The 21,556-nt window shown below is 33.8% G+C and overlaps 3 protein-coding genes across 4 annotated transcripts in view; 2 read left to right on the top strand and 1 right to left on the bottom strand.

Moving 5' to 3' along the window:
* The window catches only part of LOC148284249 (uncharacterized), a 556,808-nt gene that overhangs the window by 13,933 nt on the left and 521,319 nt on the right, over window positions 1-21,556 (bottom strand). Inside the window, exon 4 of the mRNA XM_088242419.1 lies at window positions 19,074-19,188. Coding sequence (XP_088098545.1) covers window positions 19,074-19,188 — 115 coding nt within the window. The remainder of the gene's footprint in view (window positions 1-19,073; window positions 19,189-21,556) is intronic.
* On the top strand, window positions 147-10,002 carry LOC148284251 (uncharacterized). 2 transcript variants are annotated; one of them, XM_088242420.1, is made up of 6 exons: window positions 147-302; window positions 4,752-4,901; window positions 5,894-6,033; window positions 7,925-8,080; window positions 8,163-8,249; window positions 9,598-10,002. In XM_088242420.1, the coding sequence occupies exons 1-6, from the start codon at window positions 256-258 to the stop codon at window positions 9,747-9,749; spliced, it is 732 nt and encodes a 243-aa protein (XP_088098546.1). In that variant the 5' UTR covers window positions 147-255; the 3' UTR covers window positions 9,750-10,002. The 2 variants fall into 2 exon arrangements, with proteins under 2 accessions (XP_088098546.1, XP_088098547.1); XM_088242421.1 differs by having other exon boundaries at window positions 157-470.
* pck (Claudin superfamily protein pickel) lies at window positions 12,409-17,753 on the top strand. Its single transcript, XM_088242422.1, has 3 exons — window positions 12,409-12,617; window positions 14,271-14,804; window positions 15,632-17,753. The coding sequence occupies exons 1-3, from the start codon at window positions 12,575-12,577 to the stop codon at window positions 15,784-15,786; spliced, it is 732 nt and encodes a 243-aa protein (XP_088098548.1). The 5' UTR covers window positions 12,409-12,574; the 3' UTR covers window positions 15,787-17,753.

Raw genomic sequence — 21,556 nt, forward strand, 5'->3', positions numbered from 1 at the left:
TTTTTTCAATAAATTAAAAAAAAAAATTTGTTCAGTTACCAGTTACTACTAATTGAATTATTCGAGTTTCATATTCGATTCTTTCATCACTATGTATATTAGTGTTAGTATTGTTGTGTGTCATAATATGTATATACGTATATAGTCAATATCAAAGTGGTGGTATAATTTGTGGAGGTAGGCGTGGTGTGGTGGTCGTGTGTCGTGTTGTGCTTGCTCTCTGTTTTGTTCGCTCGTTTGACAAGTGCAAGTGGAATGCAAACGACCAGTGGACTAATATCTGGGCGTGACACAAACAAAATGTTCGTTACTATTCAGTTTCTGTTTATTTCATTATTACAGTAATTTTAAACCAAAGTTTATGCGTAATTGAGTTCTCTGAAAGTCGAATGACAATCTTGGGTCCGTCTCAGAGAGTGCGGTGCTGTGTTTACAAACTACTGTTTCCGACTGTTTGAAATGGGAATGGGGTATTTATTTTAATATTTTCGTTTATTTTAGTGTAGATCAGCATAATATAGTTTATATAACAATTTAAATATTGGAGTTCAGCACACCATAAGTAACGCTTTCTTATTTATTTGCAAAATTCACTTTCATTCATCATTTTGTTAAATTTTCTCGCGATTACTTCTAACATGACCTATTTACGGTTTAATAATGATAATTAAACGCGATAGTTCAGTAGAACAATGTTTATCGCAAATAGCTGTACTGAAATTATTCAAAAATCTACCGAAGTATTACTCATTTAGATTGAGAAAAAATTAACCTATTCCTGCACCTTTGAAAACTAAACGGCAAATTAAGTTCTACTTTATTCACTATTTATACAATTTTAATCTATGTTACAAAAATAGGTTTTTTTCTTAGTGGAACTGCATTTTAATTATAATAAATACGTATATAGTTGAATTCCACTTTTATTTATAATTTTCACCGGTCTGACGATGACGAAACCTGGTCACTGGTGACAATTATAAATAAAAGTGGAATTAAAGTACGCGCACATTTTTATTATTATAAATAAAAATAGGTTTGTTGCAATCTCTTAAATTATTACAAATTACTGAATGAAAATCACGTGATGTATATTTCATATCAACCAATAATCAGATTGTTAAGGAAGATAAGTAGAAGCTATACTTATTGTCTCCGCAATTAAATTAATATCTTCACTACTCGCATACTATATTTTGAAAAACAACTGGAATAATACCGTCTAAACCAGCGATCGGTCTAAATCGGCAGCCCGTGAACCACATCCAGCCAGTAAAGTGTTCTCTTAAGGCCCTTCGGGTTCCTGTTCGGTTCCTCAACAGACCGCAGTAGTACACGCAGTCCGGCCATCGAACGAGGATTACACATAATTTTTTCATACATCAGAATGTTCAAAGTTGTGTAGTCGGCATGTTTTGTATTAAAAATTCGTCTTAAATTGTATTCTTTCATCGCCGCAATTCTTTAATTGCATATTGGGCACATTGGTTTTTAATCAGTTGTGTTTGGCTTGCACGAGTGACGTCGACGGTCGCATTGTCCCAAAAAATAAATAAAATTCATCGCCCCCAAAACTAATTGCCGACCGCTGGTTTTAACCATCGACGAAGGGTCGGCAACCTTTCGCATGCATTTTCGAAGTAGAGACATGTAGTAGTACGTCTAAATGTGAATCTGATAACTGAGAACAGTGTTTGTTTTGTCCATAATTCAGAATTGAAAATGTTTGCTCGTAAATATTATATTTACTACCAAACATAGTAATTATTTGCCGAGCGACCTTTTTAATTCCCCGTAGTTTTCAGAAGGCAAACTCTCATAGAAATCCACCATATTTAAATTATCAATATCCTCTGCAAAGTGGTTTTTGAAAATCTCCATATTACGTGTGATCTTTTTGAAATCAGCAAACCGGTTTTCTAACTCAGTTTGAAGCGATGCACTTTTCGTTTTAGTATTTTGCCAAACGAAATTCACCCCAGCTTCCCGGAAGAAGTAGACTCCTTTTTTGGAATTTGCAAAATAGTCCGAGTTTTCTTTCATCGAAAGTTGTGTAACTCCACCGTGTATGATATCGTCCGTTACGTGTGTTGAGGCGAAAACCGCGCGGGTCGAACCGAGGCGTCTCTGAAGACGGGCCGCTAGCTGCTCTAAATGATCAGAGGATTTAATATGTTTTATGAATTACTCATATGAATACATTACATTTGGCAGGAACACAATAACAACTACATAATAACAAATACAGCTCAGTATCTCATGTCGTAGGAGGCGTGATATAGTATGCGTAGGGTTGCCACCTGTCCCGATATATCGGGACTGTCACCGTTATTGAGCTCTCTATCCCGACGAAACCTGTAATGTCCCGATTCAAACTCGCACAGATGCATAAACACTGTTAACTAACAAAAACCTTCCATCGCCGCACTGATTACGCGCAAGTAGGTTGGGTGGGAAATGGGTTCAGAAATTTACGTAGCTGAAGAACTTCGTAGAGGCTGAACATGCCTCGATCGAATTTAAAAAAAAATATTTTTGTAAATTATGCGAGTATTTATTTTCAATTCCTGCTCATAACACCGCAGTGACGACAGTTATATTGATATCGGCCTAGTGCGGTGGACGGATGTAAGAACTCGTCCGCTCCTGGGACTGTAGAATCAATACTGCGGTATTAGGTTAGTTTAAAGATGACTCGCATGTAGTTCTAGAGATGCATAGAGTCAACGAGTACCTCTTTTGCTAGAAACATCGAATAAAATATATCTTAAAATAATAAATATCACAGAACGTTCAGAAGAGTTAGTTATGGCAACTCTTCAGTATGCACCACCACTACGCATGCGATTTGCATTGTTCTCGGTGAAATTAATTATTCTCTAGTGTTTGTATGCCATCGCAATCACCGCCACCATCACTAACTTACATAATACTATGCATGTGCACACATGTATGCATTGCTTGCGTGTGCAATACGCATGTTTCTCTAGTAAATAGTTAAAGTGACAAGATACACTCAAATTTGTAAATACTGTGAAAACAGTAGTTAAATCATTTCTTCATTTGAGTATCTTCTTGTTTTAAATTATAATACTAACAGAATTTAATCTGAAAAACTTTATCCTGTTGATATGGTTTTCGACTGTCTCAGAACGGAGTTAACAATCCTAGCTAGGCAGTCGATGTATTATATATGTATCTTATTTTATTGACAAATGAGCCCATTGCGGGTGAAGTGAACTAACTGATATTTTAGTTATAATATTGAAGTTAACTCATTGTTTATCTTACATTTCTGTAATCGGTAAAATGTAAAAAAACTTTTTTTTTCTGGTTCTTAATTTACCAAAAGTCCATGTTAATTAAAAATAAAACAATTTAGCAAAAAAAGGCTTTGAGAACAAAAGTTTGACTATTTTGTCAGTTGTTTCACTTCACCTGCAATGGGCTCGAATATTGTTATGTATTGTATAAATAAGTATTAATGAATAATACCTATTTGTGTAGCAACAGAGATTATTATGTCCGATTGTATTTAATTAGCGTAGAAATAGGTAAATAAAAAGACTATCATATAGCTAAGGCCTTTTTTAGTTCCGAGAAGTATACAAATATGTTATACAGAGCTCTATGTGAGTATGCTATTAACTGCCAAGGCCGGTATTGTCTGGGAAAATCTGTGAGAACTAATATAGCGTTAAGAAATAATGGCTTCGAGCGGCCATTATGCTTTAAGTCTGATTGTTCAATTGGTACCATTTACCATGGAGACTATAGCGGGTAATGGTCGGGCCGTTGTTTCCTCGCCAGGTACAAGTACCTATAATTACTGTATACTATATGGCCGTGATGCATTGTTGATAGTTACTTCTGCTCGCACCTAACGAGTGTGTAATATAATATGTTCAGCCCGGCTGCGGAGGGTCAACCGACAACCGACAACCGACAACAGGGTTCATGTAAAAATACACCAACTCGACTGCGCTGTAATGCTCTCTTGAATTATCATTATCAGTTATTTGGTTAGGAGTAAGGAAACTTGATTCAATTTGACATGCAATTAATGTGATAAGAAAAATAGTTTTGTTAATTTAATTATTTTTTTCTTTCTTATATGATCAATATGTATCATTATAGTATGTATTCTAATTTATTTCCATATTTTCTTTTAAATAACAATAACTTATTAATATGACCCTAATACCCAATTTTTATTATTATATACGACTTAACACGGGACTCTGGTCTTGTGGAGTTAGGCCTATGTCTTGAAATATGTAAAATCGGGTTGGGGTCCCGTGGCTAGTGTCTCTGACTCACAGCTCAAAGGTCCGTGGTTCGAATCCCACTCTACCCCAACTTGATTCCCATTTTCTAATAGTGAGTTATTTACAACTCGTTGAGAATGCAAATATTTCTTTTTTAAAAAAAAAAGTCATAATAAAGTACCGTTAATTGCGAGGCAAGAGGACTTTTTGTTTGACCAATTATCAATAATGTTGGAAAATTATTCCAGTCTGAAACCACTCTGCTTGAAAGCTAGTTTTTCTTTAGAATTGGGGACGATAGAGCTTTCAATGATGATCACTTGGGGCTATGTATGTTTCTACCGAGTCTCTTCCATATCATAATGTTATTCCCAGCGCTATCAGCCTCCCGCAGTAGGGCATCCTTTTCAGCGCGTTTGGAATATCTCTGGACTTTCTCCAATAGCTCAATATCAGTTTTCTATAAATTTGTTTCTGTTTAAGGGCACGAGATGTGGATGTGAAGCCTCGGAGCTTGGCGGGTAATTGCGCCATTGGAGTCTTCCTTATCGCCCTCGTTTGTGTTGTGACCGCCTTCTCTACTCCGTCGTGGCTCGTGAGCGATTATCGCATCACCGGAGCTAAACTAGAACGGTATTTATATTGCTCTAATAAAATATGGTCAGGCAGTTACTAATTATCAAGTACATATGTAATACAGTTGAATCCACATATATCGTAGGTAATGACTTAATTAATCGGTTTTTGTTATCATAAGTTACAGGTCCCATAGAGCGGATTCCACTGTACCTAAAAGATGTTGGTATCATTTGACGTGACTAGCGTCTATAAACACCCAATTTATTTAACATTTTTAATTACAAGAAATTTTGACAGAATATCTGTTTACGCTAAAGTACAGTGTTTGAATATTTAATAAGCCTGGTTTAGTGCCTGTCGGTGAACCGAGTAAACATACTGTTTTTGTTTGTGTAAAAACTTTGTGAATGATTTATTTTAAAACTTTTTGCTACGCATACATGAGAAAAGTTTATCAAAGATTCTAATGGACTGTACTCGATGGTGAAAACATAGTAAAAGTAAACCAACCATCTTGATTTGATATTAATATCTAAATTAATGCACTAAGCTTTATTTAAATAACACACATTAATAAAATGAGTAGGCATATAGTAATTTTTAAATTTGTACTTTAAATAATTTGGGTCTACTCTACTTATTTCAACAGAAAATAAACAATATTTTTACTTTCCGAATGTTTGTAGACGAGGCTGGATTCTACCGCTTGGGGAGCTATCAAGATTGACATTTATAGCAACAGAATGAGATTTGAATTTGAAGCATCTACAAGGCTTATGAACTGTCATCGCCTACATTTGAACATCCATGTTTCTTTCTAAAGTAAAAGAGTTGTAAACGTTATTGATGCTGGTGAGATTTTCTGGCTGAATTATTTCACGTACTGGGCAAGTGATCATTCATGCTCGTGCAAGGTCAGGGGCCCTGTAAGTGCCCAGACTGTATGTATTCCCTTCTCAATTTTCTGTCCTTTTCTCTAGTAATAGATTTGAGCAAAAGACCGATGTACCCAATGTCTATTTGTGGATAAATGATTGCCCTTTCAGGCTGGGACTGTGGACCCACTGTTTCCGTTCCCTGGCAGACCCTCAGGATGTCTACCAGAACCGCTTCTTTGCCGGCTGTCGCTGGGTGTACGACCCCTTCACCGCCGGCTACGATAAGATCCGAGGATTCTTGCTCCCGCGTATGTACTATTACACAACTTGTCTTTCTTTGCATATTGTTTTACAATATTTTATATTTTAATCTCTCGTAATATCCATCCATCCGACGATGAATATCTTCAAGAGCACATTTTATCGCTACATTATATCAGGCGCTGAGAGCCATAGGAGCTTAAGCGACATTTGATATCGATTTAATACATGCACAGTAAAAGCCCTGTTTTACGTTTTTCAAGGGAGCAACAAAAAAAAAGTGTAAAACTGAGGAAAACTTCCAAGTGAGGAAATGAAAAATGTATGGAAAAATTAAATTTCATTAAAATATAATTATTGTATAAGACTACTAAATTTACTGCAGAAAAATTGTAAGAACTCTCTTGATTGGGGATTATTCATATTTACCAATGATATACATAATTAAAAATATTTTGTATTTTTTCAAACAAAACGGCAAGGTGTTTTTTTTTATTGAATCAAAAAAAAAATTACGAATAAATAATTAAATTTAATTACCTTAAAAACGCGAAAAAAAAATGTTGAATTTGCGTAAAATGCATATAACGATTTTTTCCCTAAATATTGGGAAGTTTTATTTATATGGTATCACTTTTTTTAGGCACCACAAAATTTCAACTGGCATTTACACCGCGGACTGTTTCATACTTTTATGATAACTGTTTAAACTATCTCCTTTTCACATTATGTGTGTATAACATCAAATAATATTTATATTGCCATTTTTTTAAATTTTCTGCATCGTAATTTATTGATGTAAATACTTTATTCTTCCTAAACATGCGTCAACTGCATGTCACTATTTAGTAAAATGTCAAAATTAGACACTTAAACAAAATGGTCAATTACACTGCACCTACTTTGAATATAGTTTGACAATAATTTACACATTTTTTTATTTACCTCAATTTTATTCTCCATTTACGCGGCGGCGGCGGCGCGCGGCTCGTCTTTCGATAGATTGAATGAGTTATGAAAAAAATTCGACTTAAAACCAGGGTTATGAAAAACGTAAAAAACGTTAATTTGGGGGAAATTGAATGAGAATGTATGGAAAAAAATGGGACCTACATATTTCGGCGTAAAAAGCGGGAAAACGTAAAATCGAGGTTTTACTGTATAAACGAGGTTTTACAAAATTCTAAGTTTAAGCCACACTAACTCAAGCGCCAATATTAGAGTTGGAAACCTAATTAATAAATAAAATATGTATGGCTAAATTCGAGTTTAAAAAAAAATTATGCCATAGAAACATTACTACCAAATTTGTATGAGTTGTCATTTTTGTTTCCTTTACATTTATGCTAGCAAAAAATCGTCACATTCAATCGTCAAAGTCTTAGTTATTTTATAAAAATAAACAATGTCATAAATGTTTGGAAGCCATTTTGACAAAAACGGTTGAAATGTCGCTTGAGTTTCTCTGGCTCTTAGAGCCTCATATGGTCTACTAATGGAGGAGAGAACACATATTTTTCTTATTATCTTTTTGTGTAGTGACCGTTCAGCTGTTTTTGAATCCTTGATCTTACTTCCTGTCGATCTTGGGTTGCAGTACAATAATTCACAAACACCACAAAAAAGATTTTTTTAAATATAAAAATACATTTCATTATATTTTTATTTAATTTATAAAATTTAATCCATACTTGGTATTTATTTTGTATTCTCTGTATTTTAGTGTATTTGCCGCACTAAAGTATTTGTTATCTTATTTATTTATTAAAACAACTTTCACTTCAAATTATTATAAAATGACAAAAGCATTGTATTAGTTTTGCGTTCAGTAAATACTTTTTGTTGTGTAAATGGCAGACTGCATTTTGAAATCGGTTTGTATTGCAAGGATAGTTATTTAAATTATCTAATTTTTTTTTTGTATATTTGCCCGTTCAGCATTTATGGTGGCCACCCAGTTCTTCTTCACGCTCTGTCTCCTGGGAGTGTTTGTCACCACTATCCTCGTCCTCCTCTTCTTCCTCTGTTGTGGACCTGACCAGGAGAAGTTTCTGCTTCTCATCAAAGTGATAGGATTCTTGCTACTCGGCTCCGGTAAGTCCCCAAATGTACGAGCCATTTATTTATTATTATAGATTAGAATGAAAATGATCTTTACAGTTATTTTTGTTTCCAGGAGTTTGCGGTTCGATGGCTGTTATTATCTTCGCATCCCTCGGAAATGGCGATAAATGGATGCCAGGACACGCCAATAATTATTTAGGTATTCATTTATAATTACTATATTATACTTCCTTTATTTTTACATTGTAAAGATGTGTATTATAGTGTCGATGATAATTACAATGCGAACATCACTCTTGATGAAAAAAATCTTTAAATCAGTAATGGAACCTCAGACCATCTACTGCGCAATAAATAACTGAAAGCTGAAGAAAATTCTTTACTCGAGTTTTCCAGTATAGGGTTTCAAATTGCCATTAACATTATCGACTACTGTGTTTGTACCCGATAAAACACTGATTTCAAAAGTCAACAGTTCGATGATACCGCAAGTGTATGAGTACATACCGCAGTATAAAACAGTGTCTGAAAATTAAGCAGAATTCTCTTTTGAATATCCGAGATATTTAATTTCTCCAACATAAATAAATCCTGGTGTATAGACTGCGCTTTAATGCCCTATTCTTTGAAACTGGAATATTTTGCAATTTTGTATCGTTTCCCAGAAACAGGATAGTAGAGCAATAGTGCAAGTGTGGCAATACATTAGATTGAAATACTAATAAATGACTCGAATGGATATTTACTTTTTTCTAATTCTTCCTACGAATCCTCCTTTTTTTATGTTTTCAATATGAGGCCCATAGTTTAGTTTATTATCTAATACTTAGTTACACCTAAATACTTCATTTTATCAACCTTCTCCACCAGTGCATTATTCCTCGGAACATCCAATAATCACAAATTTACATTTTTAAACATGTAATTTAAGTTTATTTACATTTAACCAGTCAGAAGTTCTATTCAATTCTCTCTGCATTACATTCACACAGTCTAACAGACTACTTCCCGTGGCAAATATCAAAGTATCATCCGCAAAAAGTCTAATTTTACATTCACTCGCATGTTGCGCAATATCATTCATATACAAAATAATCAGTATGCATCCTTGAGAAACTCTTTTTTTGTTTTATTGTTATTTCAAAACTGAACCCTCAAATCTTGTTATTTGTTTTCTATTATTTAGATATTTTTCTAACCACAGTGTTTTCATTCTGACAACACCCTCCATTTTATGCGACAATCTTTTTTAATCGACTGTCTCAAGAGCCCTTTCTAAGTCCAAAAATACTGCAACTGTTTATTCCTTTTTTGTCTTTTGTCATTTTCTATTAATTTGTAATCCCACTTTTACCGCTATTTCGCATGAATATTTATTTCTGAAACCCGACTGTTCCACCTGTTCGGATACTATTATTTTCTATATATTTTTTCAACTGTTCCTTTACCACTGTTTTAAGAATTTGTTCATATATGCAATTGAAGTTTTGCAACATTGAGTTGATATGTATATATATATATATATATATGTCACGTCTCTTCCGCAGGTTGGTCATTTGGTTTGGGAGTAGTGGGCTCTGCGGCGTGTATCATCGCCGCTACGCTTTTCCTCACGGAGGCGAATATCCAGACCAAGAAGCGAGAGAGGCTCAAGGAGTCTCAGGCCAGGTTCGAGATGGAGCAGGAGACCAAGGCTTAGTCCACTGTACGCCGTTCATCTTACGGTTGTTTGGTATTCATTTGTAATCTCATCTCTTTCGGGACAAACCTCGGAAGAGGCAGTATCCCCAGTCATTGAGTCCCAACACTAACGAATAGTGTAATTTTTAACTAATTTAGAATTAATACCACAATGATTGTTACAATACTGCGTTAGCCGGAATATAAAATCAACTTTATTGCAAAATGTATCAAATTAATTTGTTGAGGTTTAAAATCCTAGCTTTCCAAAATTAATACGAGCAAACTATACGCAAGTTTGTTTTAAAATTTAAAATACCTACTCCGTATTGAAAAAAAAAATATTTTGTAAAAACGTTTACTAAACTTTTTTAAGCAACATATTAATCTTATCATATTTGACAGCAGTTCTATTTGGGAAAATGTGGTGAATTATGAATTTTACACGAGAAATTAATTATAAATAAAATGTAAGGATATGACAAAAGTAGGTGAGGTTTTACAATGTGGCATTGACTAAATGAATATGTCTCGGTGAATGGTGAATGTAAATGAGTAAGATCGGTTTCCGAGTGACTCATAACTTAGTTTACAACAACTCGTGACTCACTGTAATGAATTCATTCTATCTTGCTGCTTGTTATAACTTTATTTCCTGTAAATCTCTATAGGATTACCATGTTGATAATGTAATGATTGTTCTTTAATTAAATTAAAGCATTGGTATATTGCAATTTAATATTCCGTCCTAATTCTTTAAAATATGATTCCATTGGTTTACACAAAAGTATTTTTACATTGTATTATTAGTTGGATCTGACATTCCTGATTTGCAGAAATTAGCGCAATCAATGACTTAATATATTTATATTTTTTATCCCATGTTCTTCTTACAATGTGATGTGTCATCTAGATCTTTGTGTTTTGTGTGTAAGAAAGAATGTATTCTATTATATAGTGTATAGATTTAGGTTGAGAATGTACTAAATTAGTATAAACAATGTGCCTTTATGCAACAATGTGAATTACCTGATTGTTTTAAGTCGAAATTCCTTTCTCTACAAAACACTTTCTAGCACTTTACCAGAGTGTTTCATTATATCGTATTATTATCTGTACTAGTTTTCTTTTTAAAGATACCTTTTTATTGTACGTTAGCCACTCTATTTAAGTGATTATTGCCCGTTAACTAAGATAGAATATTCAATACAGGGTAAAGTTGCATATTACATCGCAGTTATCATATTAAACGAACCATAAATTGTGCCTCAAATTTTGTTAAGACTGGATAATTCTTGATTTGTAGGAATTATTATACCAAATGTAATAATTATGGTCTACTTATACTAATAATACCTTATTATTTAAAAAAATATTTATAAACACAAATATAACTAACTTTAATCTCTAGCTTTGCTCTGTATGCTTAATTTTATTACAAACAAAAATATAAATACAGAATAATAATCTACATATTGTGGCATTGATGTTTTAAAATATATTTCGTGTGACCTGTGCTTTTTTCATCTTGTAAAAAATATGGGTATTTGTATTCTGAATGATAATATAATATTGTATTAAGAATCTCTTTTTTTATTAGTCCGTCCATTTACACATGTGAGAGTAAAGAGTTGCCAGTTGTATTTACATGCCGCTTGTTACATCAAGGGCACGTTTTATTTTAAAATATAAATAAATAAGATTTTTTACTTCTTACAATGTGTTTCATTTAATAATTTATTTGTCTCTCCAAAATGCATACAGGTTATGAAATTTTCTATCCATAAAATATTCTGTCGGGTTATTTGCTCGGTTATATATGTACATAAAATAATGAACACTGATCAAAGGCAGGCTTAGTCTCATAAAAGGTTAAGAAATCATACGATTTAGGAAAAAAAAACACAACAAAAAAAAATGTCAACTGAATTAGATAAAATTAATCTTTTTAAAGTATTTTTGTTAAAATATATGCTTAAAAGTTTTATATAACTAAAATACAGTCGGCCTCGTGGTGTAATGGTCAGCACATTTGCCTACCATGCAAGAGGTCTCGGGTTCGATTCCCGGCATGGTTGATATGAAATATTTATTTAAAAGGGTGTTTTTACACTAGAATATTTTATAGTCCCTGGACTGGTACCTGAAGCGTAAGTCTGATTATCTCACCTTCATGTAACAAAAATGATCAAGATATGCTGCCATTGGTGTGCCAATGCAATGCCCTATGCACCATTAGGTACGGAAAGGGAATGATGAGGAAAATATATTTACTTTTCAACTGACAGATTACGCCACATAAAATTTAGACCAAACTTTGGTACAATGATTCTCATATACAGACAAGTATTAAAGTAATGAACAAAAGATGCGGAAAAATAATAAATTTTTGTTTTTGAGAAGAATTTTTTTTTTTTAATTACAAACATTTTGTGATATTTTTCTTTAATCCTATGTGTAAATATGCATTCAATAATCGTTTTAAAAAAATAAAACAAAAATATTTTAGTTCATACCCTTTTTTTATGGAATTGTCTTTTTTTGTTTTTTTTTAGCAAAATATAAATGCTTATAAAATCATACAAGAAATGAATTGTTCCGTGGAATAAGTTGTTGGCATTAAAAATATAAATTGTTAAAATATAAAAGTTTGACGATCTGTGGTTATTAAGAATTGCAGGTTAACCAACATTATGCGTGAAACGAAGGTGTGTCTGTATTGTGTCAAACTGAAAACAAAAATGGACGTTCGCTAACCGTCATGTAGGACTTGTTTGTTTTGATTTATTTCATTTCACAGATTTGAACATATTTTTATACGATCAACGAAATAAAATTTAAACAATGGCGATAGCAGCTACCGACAATGAGTATCCGAAGGCGACGAGTGAGTACTGATATTTAATAAAAATCTCGACAGAAAAACTTATAGACGACACGCCTCTTTTTCCTTATTGCTTTTATTTACAAACACTTTATTTATATTGTTTCAGCCGGGTGTATGATTAACTTATTTGATTATTACATATTTTGTTTGTCGATTCGGTGTATGTGAGATTAACATCCGGGTGTAAAACATAACCTCTAATTTCTTAAAAGGGTCATCATTTTAACCATAGTACTTCTATTTTATTATGATTTATAAAAATAGTACAATTTGTTTTGTTGAAATATTACTTCCGTTATGATTGTTCTCTTTCTAGTCCAGTCCATAAAGCGATATTTAGTGCTAATATTGTGCTTAATCTAATTAGCACAATTTACTCACTAAGCATTTTTACAAAACAAACTATCTCGTTGTTTCCCCGTAAGGGTAGGCAGAGAGAGGATAGAATGTCATATCACTCTGTCTTAGCATACAAATCTCGCTTTCTCTACATTACACATCTTTTTATGCACGCGCGCCGATGATTCCGACTTTTGACATGTCCACCTTCAAATATTTGTTGGATTTAGCCAGCCATGTCTTTCTCGGTCTTCATCTATTTCTGCACCCATTAACATTCGCATTGTAACTTAGGTTCAAAACGGCAAAAAGTGGACTCCCATGTTTTATCCTCTAAGGTACTGATATATATTGTAGCTTGACAATAGCTACTCCTGAAAGTTTATTACATTCCACAACTGTGGAAATATATTATATCTATATAAATATTTAAAACTACACGAAACTTTGAAGTATACTAAATATACTAAATCATGTATTCATCTAACACATAAAATAAATCTTCCTGAAATACAATTCTATATAAAGAACATTATTATGACAATAAATAACTACAAAGACAAAACCGCAGTAAATGCATTTGTTAACCGCTCGGTTGCCGGAGCGCAGATCTGCGCTGTCAATTTCGATACCCGTCGAGTCGAGTGCCGGAGCGTAGCACTTCAAAATACCATCCATCAAACAACAGATCACAATTTCAACGTTTAGCGTTAGTGTTATACGGAAGTTATTGCAGAGTTAAAAGCGCGTAAATATGCTGTTCATATTGTGAGGTCATCCAAGAATTGCAATCCATCGGCGATTATATACCGTTTTCACATAAAAATTATGATCGCCAAAAAGATAAAAAATCAGTGCACGCAGGCAAAATGCTCGGCCAGTAACCGAGCAGTCAAACCATTAAACTATTCAAAATGTAATCTTATATTATTATTGTACGATTAGGTGTTTCACTTTAAACAGTGAAAGCACTTCCTCCACCGAAAACCGTTCTACCGGTGGTTTACTGGGGTATTCCTATCGGTTTCCCTCCACACTAAACAATACTTTTTTTGTCAATAAATGAGTTACTCTTTCAGTGCGAGTTTCGAGAATTGTATGGAGAGCTCATGTCGGATGTTGTCATTCTTCCTCATGACCACATAACAAACATGAATGGCGGCAAAAACTGTTGTATTAAATTTGGCTACAAAAATCTATTTCCACCATGGTGTTTTTTAAATAAATTTAATTACATCAGTTTAGATTATTATTTTGAAAAATTACTGAACTCTGTACGCTTATATTGATCGATGCAATGGATGTTATGTTTAGATGCGACGGTGTTCGGCGCCCTGCTGTCCTTCATAGCGGGCCTCCTGCTGCTGATGTCCTTCGCCAGCCCGTACTGGATCGCCTCCTATCCGGAGATGTTCTCCTCCTTCAAGCACATGGGCCTGTGGGAGTACTGCTTCGACAACTTCCGCTACCCCTACTACCAGTTCCCCAAGCTGTTCACGGGCTGCCACTACGTGTTCAGCCAGGAGTTCTACGTCATCCGCGAGTGGCTGCTGCCCGGCTGGCTGATGGCCGTGCAGGCGCTGGTGACGCTGGCCTTCATGTGCTCGCTGGCGGCGCAGCTCACGTTGGCGCTCGTGCTCGTGCGCTGGCCGCTGCGCGCCATATTGCGCTACGAGTGGATGGCCACGGGCTTCTCCTGCGCCTGCGCGGCCGCCGCTAGCTTCTTCCTGTTCCTGGCTGTAGCGGTCTTCGGGGGGAACTGTTACCGCCGCGACTGGCTCATGTACCCCGCCTTCAACGTGCTCTCCTGGTCGTACGCGTTCGCCGTAGTGGCCTTCATGATTTTCGGTCAGTGGGAAACTATCGATCTATCTCGCTGTTTAATTCTACGATTCTTATGTGGATGGGTAAGAGTATCAATGGATCATGTCCGAGTTTCGCAAATTTGAGCTTGATGTTGCTATTGGCAGATAAAACAGATTTCTTTTTCGCGTGTTATTAACATAATTGTAACCTTTTAATTTTCTACATATATTGCAATACTAGTATTGATTGAAGATCAACATTTGAAATCATTATTTAGGAAAATTTTCACCATAATAGTGAATCATGTCTATTTATTATTTTGATTAAATTTTCTAATATAAATGAAGCTTATATTATGCACATTTTTTCCGACCGATTACATAAATTTATTAATATACTATCCCAATATGTTAAGTGTTTGCAGTGAAAACATCCTTGGATTTTAAAGGTTCCTAACTTTAAATCCGAATACCTCAGGATCAGGGTTAATGGAGTTGATACATTAATATTTTTGCCCACCTTTGTGTAAAATAGACTTAGAATCGTGGATAAAAAATCTTAAAAAAGGAAATCGAGTGGAGAAAAGTCTATACCGTACTGTAGCGGTTGGCGTGCTCGCCTACCATTCTTGAAATCCTGGGCACGATTTCTGCAAGGGTCAGCGTGAAATATTTCACTGTCCCTGGATCGGCACCTGAAGCGTAAGACTGATCACTTTACCTTCATGCAACACATGATCGAGATACGCGCATGTACTTTTCCAATGCCTCGCTCCATGCACCACCAGGTGCGGATTAGGGTTTGATGATGAAGAAGAAGAGTATAAACAAGACAATAAACTAGTTAACAACGCAAATTGTAATTTGCAGGTGTGGCCGCATTCCTGTTATACGTGGAGACCAAACGCTCGTACGAGAGCCGGCGGGAAGCCAAGAACCTCGTGATGCAGATGCAGTTGCAGGAACCACAGCGCGCCCCCTCCTCCCAGGGGGGTTACCCCCACCACCGCTCCGGCTACATATAGCTCTTCTCTACTTGCCTATTATGCTTGCGTGCCTTTTCTATCTCCAGTAAGTTACGTCTCTCGAGAGAGGATGCGAGGTCTGACTTCTCCGTACAAATGTATTCCCGTATTTTTTCCCTGGATTATGGCATTGGAGCCATGATTTTTTTACGCACTATGGATATCCACCATCGGCGTGTCTCTGTCGGTGTTTTTTTTGTTGATAAATTGTCTTTTATAGGAACTAGGACCATCCAAAAACCCTCAGATGTGCCTAGTTTTATCGAGTTATGGTACACAAATTAATACATTAACTATTTTTTAACTAGGACCATCCAAAAACCCTCAGATGTGCCTAGTTTTATCGAGTTATGGTATACAAATTAATACATTAACTATTTTTTAACTAGGACCATCCAAAAACCCTCAGATGTGCCTAGTTTTACCAAGTTATGGTACACAAATAGTTTTACTAGTTTTACCAAGTTATGGTACACAAAAACGTTAACTATTTTTTTAAAAAGCAAAATGTGCTGAGATAGAAAATTTATTTCTCGATACTCTTTCTTAAAAAAAAAAATACAAAATCGATTCTGTTTTAGGGTGCGGAAAATGGGAATACGAGACCTCGATTTTGTCCATTTTAGTTAGGCATAATTAGTCCCAGAGTACCTATTCATCAAACTGCGCATTCGTTATGTATCCTCTTAACAAACTGTCCTTTTGTATTGAATGCAAAACATTTAAGAAAGCTTTCGCTCCGCAGGACATTCTTAGCTAAATCATTCCATTTTTTATTTCTCGAGGTTACGTGTACCTATATTATAAAGCCACCTTGAAAATGTAATCTTCTCGGTGTAATTCGACTATTCGGCACTTCTACCTACATAAGGTAGGCATTTTCAGAGTAATGACTTCTCAATAGATTTAAATGTATCACTTATTATAACATCTATTTTATATTTTAGCTGAATCTATATTTTCTTATATACACACATAGTTTTTATGTTATATGTGTAAGCTTTTTATAGTTCTACTTTAGTGAATAAGGCGTATGTTTATTTTTTATATTGTTTTTCGTCCAATAGTAATTTTTATTTTTATCATAAAGTTCATAGAGAGATTTACTGATTTTTGTACAAATATTTTAACGATTTGTTTAATCTTAATTCTCTCATCCCGGAATCTCGATAAATAATTATTATTAGTGTGTAACTATCATTACTTACTATAGTTTTATTACTGCGCAATATTAATCGGTTATTTTGTATGTGGTTGTTTGTGTGTGCATTTAAGATTCTTATTTGACTTTTTATCAAATTTAGTTAAAAATGTTATATTGGACCAAATAGTCGAAAGAGATCATGGTTATTAAGAAATCAAAACTAAACAAAATATGGCTCCTTTGACAGTGTACGTACGAAATTTTGACATCAAAGCATTATGTTTTGAATTTTTAGGATGATATGCTATTGCATAGATATCTGAGATAATCTTGATTTCCCAAGTGCAATTATCTGTCAACTACTGTTATGTATATGTATCGGGTGTTTTGTCGCCCGTATAATTAAATGTTGATATAATTAATTGTGTAACTGGTGCACCGAATGAAACCTAATCTAATGTCGGTTAAATAAGTCCATACGTATTGTTAGCATAAATAGTCAGTTATAAATACATACACAAAAACTTCACAATTGTAGTTAGTACCAGCGTTACGCACATTCCGTTTCACTTTATTACGAACTGTTTTCCGATAAATATTGTTGAATGATTTTTGAATTTTTGTAAGTCCTGCACAATTTTAGGGGAGAAAATATATATAGAATTATATTTTTACACAAATCTCACATAGCGAGAAGTTAGGTTAGAAGGAAGTTATTTGTACTTTTTGTATCCGTCCAGGAATCTTATGGAAATATTCTGAGCTTACCTAAGCATATTATTACTTTACACTTATTATTATTAAATAAAATACTGAAATAAAAGAGATTGTTTTTCTGAAATAAACCTCTATAAATAAATGTTCTATCTAAATCTTAATATTCCGTCCGTTCCTAGTTGTAGTAACAATGTCATTTGTTTACTAAAACAAACTATTATGGAAAAACTGTTTTATATACCAACTTGTAAAAACAATTATACCTCGAATTCATTCATTAGACGTACCTGTAGAAATTATAATGGACTCAGTATTGATGTAGACATTTTTAACTGCACGTTGCATTTATACAGAAAATTTCTTCATGGGGTTGATTATTTGGGATAGTTGCTGAATGTGCATCTTGAGTGGTTTGTGCTATGTACGAGTATATGTGCTGCATGTAATGTACGTGTTTGTGTATATTTTATATGTGCGTTCATGTGTGTGTGCGTGGATGGCTCGGAGTGTGCATTCGGTATTTTCATTTATTACCCATGATAACCTCCATGGAAAACGCAAATGTTAACAATTATTCTTTTCTCACTTGAAATTCCTATTTATTTTTTATTTTTTTAGTCACATTTAACGTTTATATCTTTTGCATAATTTATGAAAACCTAATTGGTCTTTTTATGTTAAAAAAATGTTGTTTTTAATACTTATTATGTATGACTGTATGTTTTCTGAATAAAATAAAAAATGGCAACAAACATACTTCAGCATTATGTGAAATTCCAGTGATTTTGAGTGCGTCCAAATACTGGATTTTACATGGATCATTTACGTCATTCAAAACTCATTTGTTAATTGACGCATGTACAAATTTCAAGAATTAAAGAGATGAAGAAGTTCAAACAGGTAGAATGGTGAATGTTACATTTATACCTAGTCTTTCATATTCCCTTCCCTAAATATACATTTAAAATAAGAACCCTTCCATATGCAAAAAACCTGCATAAATATTTTGTATATTCATAAGATTTTTATAAAAAAAGGAAAATTTCCTTTAAGGCTGTAGTCTATAATTCAGATCCTATGATTTGCCACCAAATGGGTGAAATATACTGTTTCAAGACAAACCAAGTAAAAAAATTATCCATTAGATTGTATATTCGTCAATTTCTTACATACTCTTCATACTTTATTTGCCAAGAAGAGAAAGATAAATCTATAAATACCACATGCGTATTAGGTGCTGACCGACTTTACTGCACCGCCAATTTCTGTGTTTTATATCTTCTATAATAAACACCCAATGATTAGTCATTTTTAAACACAAATTTTACTTTCTGCGTCGGCCAGACGACTCGTAGAGTAACCCCTAGAATAGAAAGCTCTACAGATTGGAATGGACCATGAATATGAACGAGTTAGTTATGCGTACCCGGCTTATTGAACTGTTCCGCCAGATCCAGCACACAGTCTACTGTCTCCTGAGGTAGATTCCCGTCCATCATGATGAGAGGAGCCTTCTCCAGGGTAGATTGGTTCTGCAGGATCTATCGGTCAAGTACATTATATAGCTGAATTAAAATGTCAGAGGTTTGTATGTTGACTTAATCTAATCTATCGCCGACTGTTACAAGCTAGATATAAATATTCCTTAAGGTATTATATTACGAAGATGGCGTGCTATGTTTTCTATGATATTACTGTAAGACATAATAATATATTATTTAGGATGGTTCCTTATTTTCGCTATGTAAAAATATATAACAATTGCAAATTCGTGACTGATTAAAAGAGTAAATATTAAAATTAAAGGAATTAAAAAAATATTCTCGTGACTCATTCTTAAATTTTGACAAAAAAGAATAAATTGAATGATAATATTACTGTTGTAATAATAAGATTTTTTATCTTCCCGCCGCGTCCCGTACACCGGACGTGTACACGTTCATAAAATGCCTAATAAGTAAAAAAAGTCAACATATCTGGTTACGCCACATTTACTTTGTTATATTTATTTTAACTTAATTTTTCTTTTAAATCCAAGTTTTGAACTTTTACACTTTATTTTTCCATCAGTTTTAGTTTACGGGGTCAAATTACTCTAAGAAAGATACTCTAAGAAATCATAGGAAAAATTGAACTTTTGCATTATTTGCGTAAGGCAACACCAGGTGGGCTTCTCATTATGAAGAATAATTATATTGAAATAAGAATAATCATATTGTATAGAAAATCAAATGCGCCTTTTATACAAATCAAATGAGTTGTAAATAACTCACTATTAGAAAATGGGAATCGAACCACCGACCTTTGAGTCATGAGTCCGAGACACTAGCCACGGGACCACAACCCGACTCATGAAATATTGAATAAAACAAAAAAAGTTTGAACTAAACGTAGTTATGCAGAAAGCAGCCAGTCATAGAAAAGTAAAACCGAGATAATAACACTTTTGAGTAAAGAGTGAATTATAAAATCTAGGCAACAGTTGGAATGTTTTTTACTTTGACAAATTAATGGTAAATAATGGATACATTCAATTAAAAAAAAAAAAAAGTATTTAATTATGTATTCCACCAGTTTTAATGATTTTTAAAATCTGGCTGGCCACACAACCTAAGATGTACATTTTGCAGGAAACAGGGCCGGCCTTTGCAGGGCCTTAGTAAGACTGATGTACGTTGTGTCATTATGTATGAAACATATTATTTCATATTATTAATATTCAAAGCATTAACTTTGTGGTCTAACATTTTAATATTATGTTAATAAAATTTGTATAAAACCACTCACCGACTTATCTGTCTACCGGTTTCAAGACGTAACCCGTCTCTTCGTCAGGACAACAACACTACACCAACATGCAAATATCACTACATACCTTCACCATAGTAGATTTGCAAAAATATAAAATCGACATGCAGGTTAGACACATGCTTCACTACGCCACCACTGAGGGTTAATGACTTATGAAGCTAATATTTCAAAAGGATTAACAATCGGAAAAGGAGGAAAAAGGGAGGGGGAAGGTAGGGTGACCATTACAATGAAATATCGAATAATGGACTATATTGGAAAGTTACTTGATTATTAATTAATAGGACATTATTTTTCAATGCCTTCTTTTTGTAAAAAATCTCCATATTATTTACTTTCAGTCCTTTATTATTTATGTGTAAAACTTTAACACTGGTATCTTTATTAAATTCATGATTTAGTGATATTTGCATGTTGGTGTAGTGTTGTTGTCCTGACGAAGAGACGGGTTACGTCTTGATACCGGTAGACAGATAAGTCGGTGAGTGGTTTTATACAAATTTTATTAACATAATATTATTTTATATTTATATTAGGGTACTTAATTGTAAAGAATCAATTAAATAATTTTTTGGTATTTTTCTAAAGTCTGACTGACCACACAACCTAAAATATGCATTTTGCATAAAACAATCACATCTAATATTGAATGATACCTCGTTCAAACTTAGAATGCATGAGGTGACATTCTGTGTTAAAATAACCTTTTTTTAATTTCGGGTTTCTTTAAATTAATGAATTTATAAAATGAAAATACTTATTCACATTATTATTATTATTTTTTTTTGTTTTTGTTTACAATATAAGAGGTAAAACAGAGTATTAAAAAAATAAAGGATAATTATAAAGCAATGAAATACATATTAACAGTAAAAATAGTAAACAAAAAATCCCACAAAGGCATGGCCTGTTCGTGGGTATACAAGGAATGTTTATGGATTTTTGCTCCTATAATAATGGACTCAGTATTGATGTAGACATTTTTAACTGCACGTTGCATTTGTACAGAAAATTTCTTCATGGTGTCGATTATTTGGGATAGTTGCTGAATGTGCATCTTGAGTGGTTTATGCTATGTATATGTGCCGCATGTAATGT

Source organism: Micrasema longulum, unplaced genomic scaffold (assembly GCF_059751315.1).
Source record: "Micrasema longulum isolate JH-2025_06_02 unplaced genomic scaffold, ASM5975131v1 h1tg000137l, whole genome shotgun sequence".
Taxonomy (NCBI): Eukaryota; Metazoa; Arthropoda; class Insecta; order Trichoptera; family Brachycentridae; genus Micrasema; species Micrasema longulum.

What these genes read in the sequence shown, in the direction of transcription:
- LOC148284251 (XM_088242420.1), top strand. Translation starts at nt 256, where the DNA reads ATGCAAACGACCAGTGGACTAATATCTGGGCGTGACACAAACAAAAT. An exon ending in GGGCGTGACACAAACAAAAT is followed by an intron (nt 303 to 4,751) that starts GTTCGTTACTAT and finishes TTTCTGTTTAAG; the next exon opens with GGCACGAGATGTGGATGTGA. An exon ending in ACCGGAGCTAAACTAGAACG is followed by an intron (nt 4,902 to 5,893) that starts GTATTTATATTG and finishes TTGCCCTTTCAG; the next exon opens with GCTGGGACTGTGGACCCACT.
- pck (XM_088242422.1), top strand. Translation starts at nt 12,575, where the DNA reads ATGGCGATAGCAGCTACCGACAATGAGTATCCGAAGGCGACGA. An exon ending in TGAGTATCCGAAGGCGACGA is followed by an intron (nt 12,618 to 14,270) that starts GTGAGTACTGAT and finishes TGTTATGTTTAG; the next exon opens with ATGCGACGGTGTTCGGCGCC. An exon ending in AGTGGCCTTCATGATTTTCG is followed by an intron (nt 14,805 to 15,631) that starts GTCAGTGGGAAA and finishes TGTAATTTGCAG; the next exon opens with GTGTGGCCGCATTCCTGTTA.